This window comes from Hydractinia symbiolongicarpus, chromosome 10 (assembly GCF_029227915.1).
Source record: "Hydractinia symbiolongicarpus strain clone_291-10 chromosome 10, HSymV2.1, whole genome shotgun sequence".
In the NCBI taxonomy this organism is placed as follows: Eukaryota; Metazoa; Cnidaria; class Hydrozoa; order Anthoathecata; family Hydractiniidae; genus Hydractinia; species Hydractinia symbiolongicarpus.
In genome coordinates, this window is record NC_079884.1 from 16577811 (window position 1) to 16593435 (window position 15625).

The following is a 15625-nucleotide window of genomic DNA, read 5'->3' on the forward strand; positions in this document are numbered from 1 at the left end:
GCTTTCGGAAAAAGAGAGCACAAACGTAAAGGCATGTATGCAAAAATTTACTTGTTCAGAATTATTAACAGACAGAAGTCAGGGTTACAAGAAAAGCTTATATGCATACTCCTTAACTTTGATTTTTTTTTAATGTTTTTTTATACGACAACATTTAAATATATATATCTCGATGGTGAAAGTAAACTATCTAAAAAATATTATTATGCATATATTTATTCGGTAGTCTCATATCAGGCATAATGTTTACAAAAAATATGCTCAACTTATTTTGCACATAATTTCTCGAAGGTGTGAAGGATATAACACCTCTGAAAACGTTTTTTTCAGAAAAAAGGGATGTTCCAAATATTTTCATGGAATATAAAATATGTCATTCGAAAGAGAATTTTTTTTTCTATATGTCATAATTTTTTTGCAAAAAACCTAAAAAAAAATTTGTTTCCTTTACAGTAACCTTAAGGCAAAAAGTCATCATCATCATCATTCATCATTCTCAGCTTAACGACCGTTTTCCATGCTAGCATGGGTTGGACAGGGTATATTAATGACCCTCTTCCAATCTGATCTAGACTGTGTTAGATCTAAACTCAACTTCCTCTCTATCAAGTCTGTCCTTATAACCTCCTGCCAAGTCTTTCTCGGTCTGCCTCTGGGCTTTGCCCCAGGAACTATCAAGTCTCTACACTTTCTTACCCAATTATCCTCCTCCATTCTTTCCAAGTGCCCCAGCCAATTCAGCAAAAAGATATTGTATAAAGTGAGTTAGTTCATATTTTTATGCGTTGAGTATGTAGACTTTTCTCTTTCTCTCTGCGATGATTTCTTTTTGTGTTTGAATGACATTGTTAATATGATCCAATAATGTACCCAAAACAGTATCGAACAGCCAGTTGTCAAATATTTCTTTGTTCTTACGCCAGGTGCGTATTCTGAACTTGAGCTCCATAGCACGCTTATTGTGGTACTTACACATGCATGTTTTGAAAGGAATATTTAGCAGTAAAGAAACTTATAGAGAAGAAAAATATAGCTATTTGTATGCAACTAGCAAATATTATTTTTTAGTTAATTAACTTGGCTTAATCTTTTTTGAATTGCTGGAGTGTCTTCAGTTTGGTTGCATGGCTTCCTAATGGCTTACTCTTCCTCCCCTCAAACTGTAATTATGTTAAATTACCACAAGAGATAACTTGTTTACTGCAAAAGCTAGTTCACAGTCAGTAAATGGCTACAAATGGGTCGACAACATCACATATAAAGTGCATTGAAGTGAGGACTTGGACCTGGAATCTTATGGTTTAAGCTGAATGTGCTACCAATTCACCATCTTCTGTAAAAAAAGGTAAAAGAAATGCACATAAATCTTACCTATAAAGGTATTGCTTTAACAACCTGCATGCAGTTGCAACTCTTGGCTAAAGAATAAAAACTAAACATTGGCAAGCAAATGTAAAAATACAAACGATTTTGTGGACAAGTCAAATCTAAGTTGTTTATCATTTGCCAACAATTAGTAGTTAAGCTATCTGTAGCACAGTGGGTTCATTTATGCTTGCATTACTAGCAACCTCGGATGAAATCCTGCTGTCTGCTAGGCACAAAGTAGCAATTCTCTAATTTCATCATATCAGATCTTCTTTTGTATGTATACCTTTTTTTGTGTTTCTAATCGATGTAACTCAATGTTAGCAGATATAATTTGTGTAGTGTATTCTGTATCAGCAGCCGTCCCAGCACCGCAGCAACTATAAAACGTAGACGACAGTTTGTATACATGCATACAAAAATATTATTTGCTAATTAGAAATACTTACTAAATACTTACTAAATATTTGGAGATATGTAATGTATTTTAGAGCAATTCTTATCCGCAACTGTATTTCCCTATAAAATACATTCAACTTAATAACTTTAACTAAATATCCTAGTTAGATGGCGTAGAAAGAAGCAGAAATGTTTAAGCAAGTTCCTTCTAATATGTTTTGCGCGAACTTTTCATAAAACAATTATTTTGCACACACACACTCACTTATTTTTTACTCACAGTTATATCTCTTAGCACGCAATCGCAACCAACGTGTGTGAAAATTAAGATATTCAATATAGTATTACATACTTGTATTACATGCTTGTAAGGCAACTGTCTGAGACATTTTCCTTACATTTAAAGAGAATATGATAAATCGTGTTTTGGTACTTCAGAAGGTTCTTAATTCTTTTGTAGCTTAACCAGCTTTTTAACCTTGTTTGTTTTTCACCCTTCAGGATTACTCGTGGTAACCTCTCTGTTGAGGGGGCAGAGGAAAACATCAAATTTCAGGAAAAAATTATCTCTCTAATTTCTAATCTTGTCAAATGCGCACACGCCAACAAGAAAACTTGTGAGCTTTTTGAGCTATAATAGAAAATGCAGTCAAATGAAAATGCCCCCTGACTGACCTTTCACTGCTCCACTGCTATTACAGACTTCCCTTATTTCAGGCCTTAGAATCCACCCACTTCAATTTGCGAACACCATCCTGAACTATTGGTTCAAAAAAAATACCACACATCCTCCCTAATAAATAACTAGTGAATAAATATAGTGGTGTAAACTGAAAAAAGTCATGTAGCCAGAAATTTCACAAAAGCATGGGGTAGCTAATTTTGATATTAAGCACATATTTTGTAAACATACATTATAAATTCACTTTTACTGCAATACAACGGCTCTTAGCCATTTACTATGCCCAACTTTTGGCCCAATTATTAAAAACATGTAGCCCTGCCATATTAAAATTTTGTATAATAAATTGCGGACCTGACGCCTTGTGAAAGGTGAGCTGCTGTATGAAGTTGATCACTTTACAAAAAGATGGGAAAGCAGCATTGCACAGTGTGCGGTTTCTATAGCATGGTTGCCACATATTGTATAATACAACCAAATTTTTATGACTGGAAGGTTTAACTGTACGAGGTGTGCCATAGTGAAACTCTCAAAGCTATGGCCTCATTTCTATGTTATTGATCATTGTAAAGACAACTTCAAAAGGAGAAAACCTGACATAAGAAGCTTGCCAGGAAAAGACTCCTTGTCAAGTTATTTACATTTATGTAAAATGGCTAGCCTCGTTTCCATGTTATTTTGTAATTGACAATACCAGATCATAACCATAAGATTTGTTGTATAAACCTTGCATGGTGGAGCCTTGTTTTCAACTTATTAGCGACCTTTATGAAACAACGACAGGTCATCTGCAACAGAAAAAAACCATCTTGAGATTGTGGGTATAACTTCAAATATTTTAAACAAGTAAAAATGACATATGGAAATATTATTGCTAAAAGTTAGCAGAAAAGTTGAATATAAGTTATTTTGTATTTAATGTTTCTTTGTCAGTTTTGTTGGCATTTTTGACAGTAGCCATAGTTGTTTTGGTTTTTTGCCTTGTCACTGCTTTTGTTTGAATTTTCATAATCAATTTTTAGTGCGTTTTTCATGACAGGCTGTGGTTGTTTCATAAAGTCCCCGTTTAGTGAAAATCTTATGGGACAGTTTTTATCTGCAAAACTGGTCAGCAGATAAGGAAAGAGTACATAATCATCTGGTCTGTAATAAAAACTACCCCAAAGACTACTCCAATTTGGGTGCTCCATGTTTTTAATTAACCCAATTTGCAATGCAAGTCAAAATAGTAAGAAAGTACATGTATATTTACATACATCTGTAGCTCGTGTATCCGCACCAAGAACAACACCATCTTTGTATATGATTCCCGCAATAGTGGTACCAGTCTTTCTAGCTGCTGGAATCTTAAGATTGCCTACCAATTCCTTTTCAAGTCGTTGATTTCTAGATAAAAAGAAATGCCATAGCTATATATTTAAGGCAGTCTAGACAACTTCAAGAGTAGCATTTTAGCTAAAGTAAACAAAGTAATTTTAGCAATAATATTGTAGAACATTATAAAAAAACAATAAAAAAAAAGTAATTTGCATCTATGGTTGCCAGCAATGATTCGGAATACATTTTGATGTTGTTGGAATTTATTATGGAATTAAACATTTTTTTCGCAAAGCCCTAGTGAATGGACCTGGCTTTTCACCCTCAATGATTCACAAAAAAATACATAGTAGAGGATACAATTGGAAAAGACAGAAGAGAAATTATTTTTCATTCCTCGGCCAAGATTCACGCATGCCTAAAGATTTCTTTATTGCACAAAATGCAGTATCAAAAATATCATTCTCAGACACTTTGACACAATATAGCTAGATAAAGTGGGTTGTCATTCTAAAACTATTTTTCACACACATTTTCTTTCGGTATCTTGAAGTGGGATCCTGTATGGAACATGTTTTCTATGAAAGATGGTAACGTTTGTAACGAAAGATGGTAAAGTTTGATGTTTTCATTTTCAGGCAAAAATTTGCATTACATATTCCTATGTATGGTGTTACTTGGTTTTCATTGTCCACTTCTGAATTATATTTATAATTTTTTAACAAAATAGTGAGGGCTGCTGTGTCCTTCGTGTGCACATGCATGTGATTTTTGGATCTGAAGTTGTTCTTTATGTCAAAAATAAGCAAAAAAAATGGGTGCCAAAATTTGGTCCTGCGGGAACAAATTAGGTGACGTCTTCAATTTTACGGTCAGCAAAAAACAATTTCAAAATTACATTTTATATTATATATGGCTGGAAAAAGGAGATCAAGCGGCGTAAAATCATATGCTGAAAATGTATCGTTTGTGAGATATTAACATTTAACTTGGTCATTTGTGCTCTTTCTGTGCTGAATTTTGGCAAGGTGTAGTATCTTTCTGTTTATTTGAAATTTGTTTAAATCACTGCAGGGGATAATTCACAGACTGAGGCGTGAATTCAATGGGTTTTTTGTTCCGGGAAACAGGACACCAATTTTATGTGCATCTACTAGTTTATAGAATAGAATTGATTCATTCCAAGACTATATTTAATTGTTTAGTTTCACAGATATAACATTGAACAGTTTAATTTCATTGATAACATTCCATTGTTCAATTTTATATATACTGTGTAATATTCAACTGTTTGAATTGATAGATAACATTCAACTGCTTGCTTTGAAAGTGTTGTGTTGTTATAGTAAATTTATAGTTTATTTCAAACGGGGTATACCATATAGTAAGAAATAAAAAGAAGTGATTAGTAGAAATGGAGAGTGAAAGTACCTGCAAAGGAAAAAAATTTAAAATAATATTTAGAAAATGCATCATTTGCCAGAACAATGTTCGGAAATATAAGGTTAGTGAAAGTGATAGCTTTTTCCTTTTTTTTGTTTCACGTGAATGCTTTCAATGGATATTTTCACAAAATTTGCAGGACTCTTTTCTTAGTTAGTCGAATCTCCTCGCTTGGATGGTCTTGAAAAATTACAGATGTTATGATTACGGACTGCTATCAGAGGCTGTAACATGTTACAGGTGAAGAATTGTTTCAATTTGAGTGTCAATACCATTTACAATGTTACAAAGATGTAACGAACATTAATAAGATTCAGAGAAAAAAAATATGTCATTGAATAGTGATGACAAAGAAAACAATAATGAAGTGTGTATTGAAGATGTTATCGAAGAAAAAAGGACACTCCAGTCAAATACTGAAGCTTACAACAAACGTCTTTGTATTATTTGTCAAAAGTCAGGGAGAAATTACATCAAGCTTAAATTGATGGAATTTGCAAGCATATGCTTCAGGTAGCTGAACAACTTTAGGATCCTCAATTTTTGATTCGAATGAAAAATATCCCAAATGCATGCCTAGCCAACAATGTTTATTATCACCTGACATGTTGGGTGACTATTCAACGGCAAGTTGCAAAATCAACATAAAACTTGCAGAAGTTAAGGGTTAGAAGACATGAAACGAGTGATTGCAGATATTGAAATAATAGATACAATGCATCATAAAATAACTTGCTTGAAGAAAAAGACATGGAAGTAAATTATAAGTGATTCTGGAGCAGTGCTCCTAAGACCACCTTCACGACACTTTTCAGAAAGAGTTTTCACGAGTGATTTCCAAGGAAGGTGATGAAGGAACATTTTAAACATTACAGACGAATATGACATCATTTACAAGGCTGCAAAACTGGTGCGACGAGACATATTACAACAGGAAAATTGGAAGTTCACATTTTTCAGAATTTGAGTCGCCTATTCTCACTGATTCGTTGGATTTTAGTAGGTCCTAAAAAATTACTGATCCTAAGTTAAGGAAGAAGCAATTAATTGACAACAAAGTTGATAACATATCACAAATTATTATGAAATCAATGAAAACTAACAGACAGGTCTCTAACAAAACATCTTAGAAATTTAGAGAAATTGCAGAGACACCATTTTCAGTTGGTTTAGCATTACATTTGCATAAGGAGACAAGAAAAAAACAACTTATCCCTTATGATGTTATGAAAATAGACAAGGATATTGGAATTCAAGTATCGACAAAAGCTGAACATAACGATGGAATATATTTGCCACCAAACATAAAAGCTGGACAACCCATCCATTTTGCATTTGAATGACACACCTGATGGTCTGATAGTATTTCAAAACAACACAGAGGATTCTCATGAACTCTTAGAAATAACTCGCAGCAGTGGAAAAGAATTCAATTTTCAAGAAAACATAATCAGAACTCCAGAACTTTTTGTCATGCCAACACCATTGAGTAAATAATTTCCCACCTTTGAACGACCTATATCCTTGATTGATTTAAAAGTGGTGAGTCAAAAAGGTAACAAGGTCAAGTACAAAGTAACAGATGTGGAAGATATCACACATGTACCATTACGTCAATTATTGGGTCACATTGATACTAAGGAAGAATTAACAGTATATTTAGCGAAATATACCTCACAAGCTTTGCAAGATTAAGGATTCCAATACTGGATCACATATAGTTTAGAAATAGTTACGAATATTCAAGATTTTGATGTGGATATGAAGAAACATGACGACGAAGAAGCTGACACTATTCTCATTCTACATAGAATCGATGTTGCAAAAAGTGATTTGTCTGGGTTTGTTGATATTTCAGCCTGGTCAGTTTTTCTAAAACTTAAACTTTCTTGCAGACCAGTTTGTAACAAAAATGTGGATATATATTATAAGAGAAAAAATAGCCAATAGCCTCCCTGGTTTTGTTACACAGTTTATCTGGGATAGAAAGTGACAAAAAAATTTTATTTGTAACAAAAACTACATGAAAACGTGTGCCTTATTAAACGCTTGGTTTACTGGTTTTGTTAAAAACTTTCTTTGGAAAAAAAGGGATAGTTTTACTTCAAGTTGGAACTACATGAAATTACATGCCCTGGTAAAGTAAAACAAATACCCAAACTATTCACATTTGACAGAGATTTTCTTCAGTATATCAAAGAAAAATCGTCAGAAGAGACAACATTATGTTGATTAAATATCCCTTTAGTCCCTGATTTGCTACATAGTTAGCTAGTTTAAGGGAACCCGAAGTATAAAATGATGTTGGACTTATATTATAGAGCTTAAAAAGTTGGTTAACAAGTCCTTTAAATTTTTAAAAAGCTCTTTTTGTTCTCAAGATATTCACATTTGAAGAATTTCCAGATTTAATTATGCTGCATAAATTATGATGTCATATTTAAGAAATAGCTAATTTTGACATTTTTTGTCATCAGTAATTTTAGATTAGTTAAGGGATGTGCATGCAAACGTTATTAATGCATGGATAATATAAAGGTGAATAAACTGACACTTGTTGGCTCGTTCCAGGGCTCTTATTTTCTTTGCTGACGACCCCTTGGGTTCCCTTTAGGCTTACCTACTGCAAAAAAACAAGTTGGGCTAACATTAAAGACCTTAAAGAGTTACTCTTTTTTTATTTGAAAAATCTACATTTATTCTACAGATATTTGCCTTAAAAGTTGCGCTAATTATGCAAAATTTTGACATCATGAACTAGCTTAAAACATGTTATTGCTGTTATTGAGCATATTATAGTAACTTAATATTGAAATTTATGTAAAATGTTTAAAATGACAAACCCTATATGCCTTGTCAAAACTGTTAAATACAACACACATTGAGAGCTAGTGACGTCATGCATAATTAGTGTAACTTCAAAGTTTAAATTAAAAAAACAAATAGAAAAATCATAGACAACTTTTCAAGCTTTTTTATATGAAGTTAGTCTGTTTTTTCGTGGGAGGTAAGCTCTGAACAAAAGTGTTTTTCTTAGCTTGCGCTTCATCTGGTTTAAGCTTTTTCAATGGTTGGTGATTCTTAATAAAACGTTTAGTGTCACTCTCCCCCCTTGTGATGATATTACCATCTTCAAATGGTTTCTGTTCATGAGATATTCAGAAACAGCAGAGGGATGTTTAATGTTCTTTTCAATTTTTCTAAAATGAAACCGTAAAAAGGTATACGACACCAAAGACTACTTTAATTTTACTCACAATACAGCAGGCTCATTCGTCTTTATTATTTGTGTTTTGTAATAAAATTGCAAATAATATTGCACTCAGGATATCCTCAGGATATTGTTTTATCAACAGGTTGCACTCAACAGCAACTGTCTGAACATATATGGGAACATATATGGTCTAAGCTCTGAAAAGTAATCTTTTTACAAGATTTATTTTGTACTTTCTTGGAGTGAAACTATATCAGTTAGCATATGAGCCAGTATGCGTGGGTTTGCAGTATGTTTCGGTTTTAGATTTATTTCCATGTCTTATGACATTGCATGTATAAAAGAAAGTATGAATTAGGAGACGACTCTACTTTCTTTTAAAAACGTAACGTTCAGATGTACACTGTTCATGTATTCAAACAAATTTCGAGCATCTTTAATCTGTCATCAATGTAACAACAAAGTAGTAATTGACCAGGAAAAATACTCAATATTTTCTCCTTAAAATTCGTAACCCAAACCAAACCAAAACTGAACCAAACCAAACATCAACTATGGTGTTTAAACCGCAATATAGGTTAGTCTACTGCAGTTGAAAATATTCCAGCTCAGCTTTGAAAATATTAACTTTTGAAGTCTGCATAAAAGTGAGCACTGTTATGTTTAGGATACTGTAATGGGTATGAATAATTTTTTTACAAAAATTTTTTTCTTTAAAAATATGTGGAGTTTGATATTCTCTACCATAATATAAATATTTAATAAGTTGTCGATAGTTTGCTTAACACCTTCTGCGCACCTTTGAATAGGCTATTGTTGTAAAGGTCAGGTTGTGAAAAACTCTTTTGCAAGGAATTTTAGATGTTGTTTTTCACGATGTATATGACTTAAAATGTCCAAAAAAACTCCCCTCCACGATGGAGAAACTCAACAAAACTTTGCACACGTGCTCATCCATACCTGCTGCAAATGACTTTGTCATATTTTATGTATATTTTAATTATTTAAAGAAAAAGAAAGGTTAAAACACAAAAGAGCGAGCAAAAATTCATTTTTTCACAAATTTTTAAATAAAAAAACAAACAACGCGCTTTTTCGTAAAAATGTGACAAAGTATTGTTGCTATGGTAATGCTAAAGTGATTGATAAATATGACGCAGATAAAAATAAAATGGAGGGGAGTTTCGGACATTTTAGTGAAAAACAAAGATGTGGATTTATGGCTACCTGAAAAAAAAATTAAATTACATATTTATATTATCCTATATAGACAATTTAATTTGCTTTTATATTCAATAAATAATTTTGAAGAAAAAAACAATTTTTGAGAAATAATGAAAATACTGAATATGTGTCTATACCCTTACAGTATCCTTAACGGTTTAACTGTAAATTTGTGCTTGTTATTTTTAATGTCAAAGATGATATTTTAGTTCTTATTTCTACATGTTTTTTGTTTAAAGTGTAAAGTGTCATGTGTTTCACTTTACAATTTAGTTCCTTTATTTCACTTTACAATTTATTAACTGAACTTTTCCTCCTGTATCAATTCTTTTTTTGGTATTTTTTGCTGGTGATGGTAACCATTGATTGAACCCGCCAAGACTATTTTTAGTCAAATGAAAACCATTCAATATGGCCAAGAAGTAAATACATTTGTTTAATACTTATGTTTAAACATTTTAAGATTAACTTATAATGGGAGTGGGAGGTATAAGCTTTAAAGCTTATCTCCTGTGACATTAAAGGTTTATCTAAATCAACTCATTTAATTATATGCAACGCTAACATAAGTCACCTTATAGTTGTAAAGATGTGCTTTGCAAGCAGCTCAAAGTTTCTGCCATCTTGGAATCCGTAGATGTTCAATGATGTAGTGGGGTATGGCACATAATTTTACATCAGAGCTGGGTCTCAGCGGTTTTGAGATTTTATATAACTCCGTTAAAAAAATAGCACCAACACATCAAGGAGAGGGAGTTAGAAAATGAGAGGGATGATACTTATCCTAGTTATTTCGCTGGTGGTCTGGCCGTTTTTTTATGTGAAAGTATTTTGTAGTGATGTGGACGTGACAAAGCCTGTGGTGGAGGAGTCTGTACAGGAAAAATGCAACAAAAAAAATGAATTAAAAAAATTCCCATATCAATGAGTTAGTGGCTGATATCAAATAACTGGCTCAAATCTATGAGACCTGCTCCCACAAGATTTCCATGATTGATTTCAAATTTTATATATCAGCTGTAGAACGATTCTGTCTATTATCAAACTGTTTCTCAGCTAAAGACTGTTCTCCTCCAAAAATCCTAGTAATTGTGAAAGTGCACCCTTTTGAGAATTTTGATAAATTTGAAGCATCGATGTAGTGCGATAATTGGAAGGATTACTTGCATCACCAGATTTATGCAATGGTCTGGTTTGCTTTTTTCCAATTTTTAAGCACTTTACCAGATTTAATGGAGAGATTTAGAATATGACACAATGTTGGAGAAATGTGTTCATGGCAGTCTTTAATAAGTTGGATAGTAAATTGTGCACTCCAGCTTTACGATGAAGATTTTTAACTGCTTTAGAACAAATACGTTAAAGATGTATTCAAATTGAAGAGCTTACATGTTCTTCTTTTAATAGGACTTGGATATTTCCTACAAAATTCGTAAGCAAAATTGAAAGTCCCAGCAAAAAAGGAACCAAAAGTACCTGCAGTACAGTACAGTCCAGATGAAGCGTATGCTCAACTTGCAAAAATAATTGCTTTCATTCAAAAACAATAGATTAGCGAGTTCCTTTCAAATCATGAGAAAATAATTGCTTTGTGTTAAAAACAAAGCATAGCAGAAAATCATCATTCATCATCATTCTCAACTTAACGTCCGTTTCCATGCTAACATGGGTTGGACGGGGTATATTAATGACCCTCTTCCAATCTGATCTAGACTGTGTTAGATCTAAACTCAACTTCCTTTGTATCAAGTCTGTCCTTATAACCTCCTGCCAAGTCTTTCTCTGTCTGCCTCTGGGCCTTGCCCCAGGAATTATCAAGTCTCTACACTTTCTTACCCAATTATCCCCTCCATTCTTTCCAAGTGCCCCAGCCAATTCAATCTTCTTATCTGGATAACATCTTTAATTCTACGGATACTTAGCCTGCTTCTTAGCTCATCTGAACTCCTTCTGTCTCTCAGACTGGCGTTATCCACCTAACCATTCTCATATCACTCCTTTCTAAACGGTCAAGATCTTCCTGCTTCACTGCCCTTGTCTCACTACCGTACAACATAACACTTCTTACACAGGCCTCATACAACCTACCTTTTAACTCAATTAACAAGACTCTGCTAGTCAACAAAGGAAGTAACTCTCTGAACTTTTTCCAAGCAGAACCTATCCTGCAAGTAACACTTCTTCCAACACCCCCTTCACTGCCCAACATATCACCTAAGTAACAGAAGTTCTCAACTATCTCTAACGAGCCACTGCTGTACATCATTGAAGCTGGAAATACTTCATTCTCTATAATCTCACCTTTGCAACGCTTACATACAAACTGGATGTCAGCTCTTAACCTTCCACCAATACTACTGCACTTCTTATGTACCCAATGCTTGCAAGTCTGACAAAAAATGGGTTACTACCAACCCCATTCCTGCAAACTCCAAAAGGCCACTTTCCAACTACAAGGTCACACTTGGCTGCAATGCTACTAATCATGACTTTAGACTTTGCTGTGTTCACCCTTAGCCCTTTCTCTTCTAGTCCTTTCTTCCACTTCTCAAACTTTTCAACTAATTCTTCCATCGACTCTGCTATGAGAACCAAATCATCTGCATACAATAACTACCATGGACAACCTGTTCTGAACTCCATCGACAGCGCTTTTAAGACTAGAACAAATAACAAAGGACTAAGTACAGAACCCTGATGTGCACGAACATTTACACTAAATTCATCACTAAGTGAATCGTTAATCCTGACACGACTTCTAGCATTGCTGTACATAGACTGTACCATCGTAACTAGCCACTCATCCACACCTAATAGCCATAGCCCACCAAATAACTTCACGTGGCACTCTATCAAAAGCTTTCTCTAAATCTACAAAGGCAAAATGGAGATTCTTTCTCTTTCCTAAATACTTTTCCTGAAGCTGTCTGAGTAAAAATATTGCATCTGTAGTGCCACGCCCTGGAACAAAACCAAATTGCATCTTATCTATATCAATTCTTTCTCTAAGTAACTTATCAATCACTCTTTCAATAGCTTTCATTCATGCCCTTGAAACAATTCACTATTACACTCGACTGCCACTCACTCGGAATAGCACCATCCTTTATAATCTGATTAGCAAGACTTGCAATAAGCTCAACTCCAATATATCCAGATGCTTTTACCATCTCTGCAACAATACCTGATACTCCTGCAGCCTTGCCAATCTTCAATTTCCTAATAGCCTCTGCTACCCATTCTGTCTTGATCTGCATAGCTGGCCCTTCTATAACATCATCATTAGACAAACTATCCTCATCCCAATCAAACTCAGTGTTAAGTAACCTCTGATAATAATTCTTCCAAGCTACCCTTTTCTCCTCCTCTGTGCTAGCCAAAACACCTTCATCATTACGCATACACTTCTCAACATCTTGATTAGTCTTCTTTATTTGCTTTGCTATCTTGAATACCTCATTGCACTGGTCTTCCCTTCTTAACACATCTGAAAATCTGTTTCTCTCTACTTCTGATTTTGCCTTATACACACCAGCATGACGCTTAGCTTCTAAGTAAATATTGTTACTACCACCTGACTTCCACTCTTTCCAAAGTTTCCTCTTTCCTTTATACACTAGTCAACCTTATTATTTCACCACCAGGTCTGTCTATGTCTAGCTGGTCCTTTCGTCCACCCACAGGTATCATCAAAATCTTCTAGAAGGCAATTCTTCAAAGTAGTCCAAGTACTTTCAATATTGTCACTATCACACTGACCATTGTGGGCTAACTGCTGAACTTTTGCACTAAATTGTCTAGCTACAATCTCTTCCTTCAGCTTCCAGACTTTACGAGGGGCCTGTACTTTTCCTTGTCTTCCTTAACACTGTTCAAGATAATATCACAAACCAGCAATTTATGCTGGGAAACACACTCTTTCCCCGATATAACTTTCACATCCTTCACCACTTTCTTGTCTGACTTTCTAATCAGGAAGTAATCTATCTGTGTCTTACAGCCACCTGACTTATATGTTATCAGCCTACTCTGTCTCTTACTGACTGATGTGTTGCAAACCACCATGTCCGTTGCCATTCCAAACTCAAGCAATCTCTCCCCTTCCTTATTTCTGCTCCCAAATCCATAGCCTCCATGCACACCTCTATAACCTTCAGATGGCTTTCCAGCATGACCATTACAGTCGCCGCCCACCATGACAAGTTCAGTATCTCCAAACTTTGATGTGACTGCTATTAACTCATCATAAAACTTATCTTTATCTTCCTCACTGAGTCCACACTGTGGAGCATAAACTGACAGAAAAGTGACAATACTACCTATCAAAAACTTTATCACTATAATACGACTATTAACACGCATGAGACCTATTACTTTTTCTACCCACTTCTCTGCAACGAATATGCCAACTCCTCCATATCCATCGCTATTACCAATCAAAAAAGCTTATACCTTGCCCTCCTACCTTCCACAAATCTCACTGAAGCTCCTCTCCACCTGACTTCCTGAACACAACACATATAACAGATCTACGTTCTAACATTTCAACTACTTCACCTGCTCTACCTCTCAGGGTACCAACATTTACACTAGCCATCCTCAACCTAGTGTTATCTACCTTGTGATGTGATAGCTGGGTAACGATCTGACGATGCTCACACCTGACATCTGTCCTACCGTGAGCGACACCTTCACTCCTTAGAGTTCCAGCCCCGTTTACGCAGTTTGTCTGATCAACTGTTCTTACGGCCATTAATAAAGAGTTTTGGCATTGTTTTACAGCTGGATGCCCTTCCTAGCGCCAACCGTTCACAGACCGGACTGGGTGTTTTTTTAAAGTGACACCATCACTATGTGGCATTTCATGGGACTTCTACAATCGCCCCTTTAAACTAAGGTATGGCGGAGGACGTTCAACTCCTCTCTTGTCTCTTAAAGAGATCCTTCACCCAGGGTCAAACATTGTTTATAAACAATACTCTGTGTAAAATAAATAAACGCAAGGGCCAATGAATTTTTTTTTCACAACGAAACTAATTAAAGTAAATCAATTTTAATCGTCAATATATTTTAAAAACATTTCAAAGCTCTTTTAAAAAACAACAAATCCAGTGGTCTAAATATTTAAAAAAAAACTAATGCTGCTACTTTTTCTTTATCATCAAAACATATTTTTTAACATGCAAAACTGTTAAAAGTTCTTCTTATAAAAAGCAACGTTTAAAGGGGAACTCCAGTAAAAATCACTTTTTTCTTTTTTGTTTTATACGTACTCAGAAAAGCATAAGAAATAAAAAAAAAACTTACTTCATTTGTTTTCCTTATTTAAAATTGTTGTACTAGCCTTCGCATATTCAATTTTTTTCTCATAAAAAAAACAGACAAGCGCGATTTCATTTAGGACTGGACCCAATTATAAATAATGACATCACATCTTGCAGAAAGTTTAAGCGAGCGCAGAGAACGTTCATGTTAAAACCCATAGTTTACATTAAATCGCTTTTTGTATGTAATTTACGTTTAAATCTTTAAAAAATAGTTAGTTGCTTTGCGTTTCGATGTACCAAACGGCCAGAGAAGTGTAAAGAGGTAAGTTTTCACAGAATCCCGTCTGAAAAAGAGAAAGAACTCAAACAAAATGGCTAAACAAAATACGTCGTGCAGGTGATCTACCAAGCGATCAAAGTTTTTATATTTGCTTGGCGCACTTCACAAATAATTCTTTTAAAAGAGATCTCCAGGAAATAAACTTCCATATTAAAATATTGCCACTTTGTAAAAATGCCATTTTAGCTAATGAACGCGATCAAAGTTTTTCATTTCTTCTCATTTCATTATTTGTACTTATATCCACAGAACACAACCAAATAACGTTTTGTACATGGCTAAACAAAATACAAAATGGCTAAACAAAATACGTCGTGCTGGTGATCTACCAAGCGATCAAAGTTTTTATATTTGCTTGGCGCACTTCACAA

The 15625-nt window shown here is 34.4% G+C and overlaps 1 protein-coding gene across 1 annotated transcript in view; it reads right to left on the minus strand.

The window, feature by feature from the left end:
* The window catches only part of LOC130612197 (proteasome subunit beta type-7-like), a 68158-nt gene that overhangs the window by 30941 nt on the left and 21592 nt on the right, over nucleotides 1–15625 (minus strand). Inside the window, exons 2-5 of the mRNA XM_057433497.1 lie at nucleotides 3706–3835; nucleotides 1829–1887; nucleotides 1655–1748; nucleotides 1372–1418 (exon numbers count right to left, since the gene is read on the minus strand). Of these exons, the coding sequence (XP_057289480.1) occupies nucleotides 1372–1418; nucleotides 1655–1748; nucleotides 1829–1887; nucleotides 3706–3835 (330 nt within the window). The remainder of the gene's footprint in view (nucleotides 1–1371; nucleotides 1419–1654; nucleotides 1749–1828; nucleotides 1888–3705; nucleotides 3836–15625) is intronic.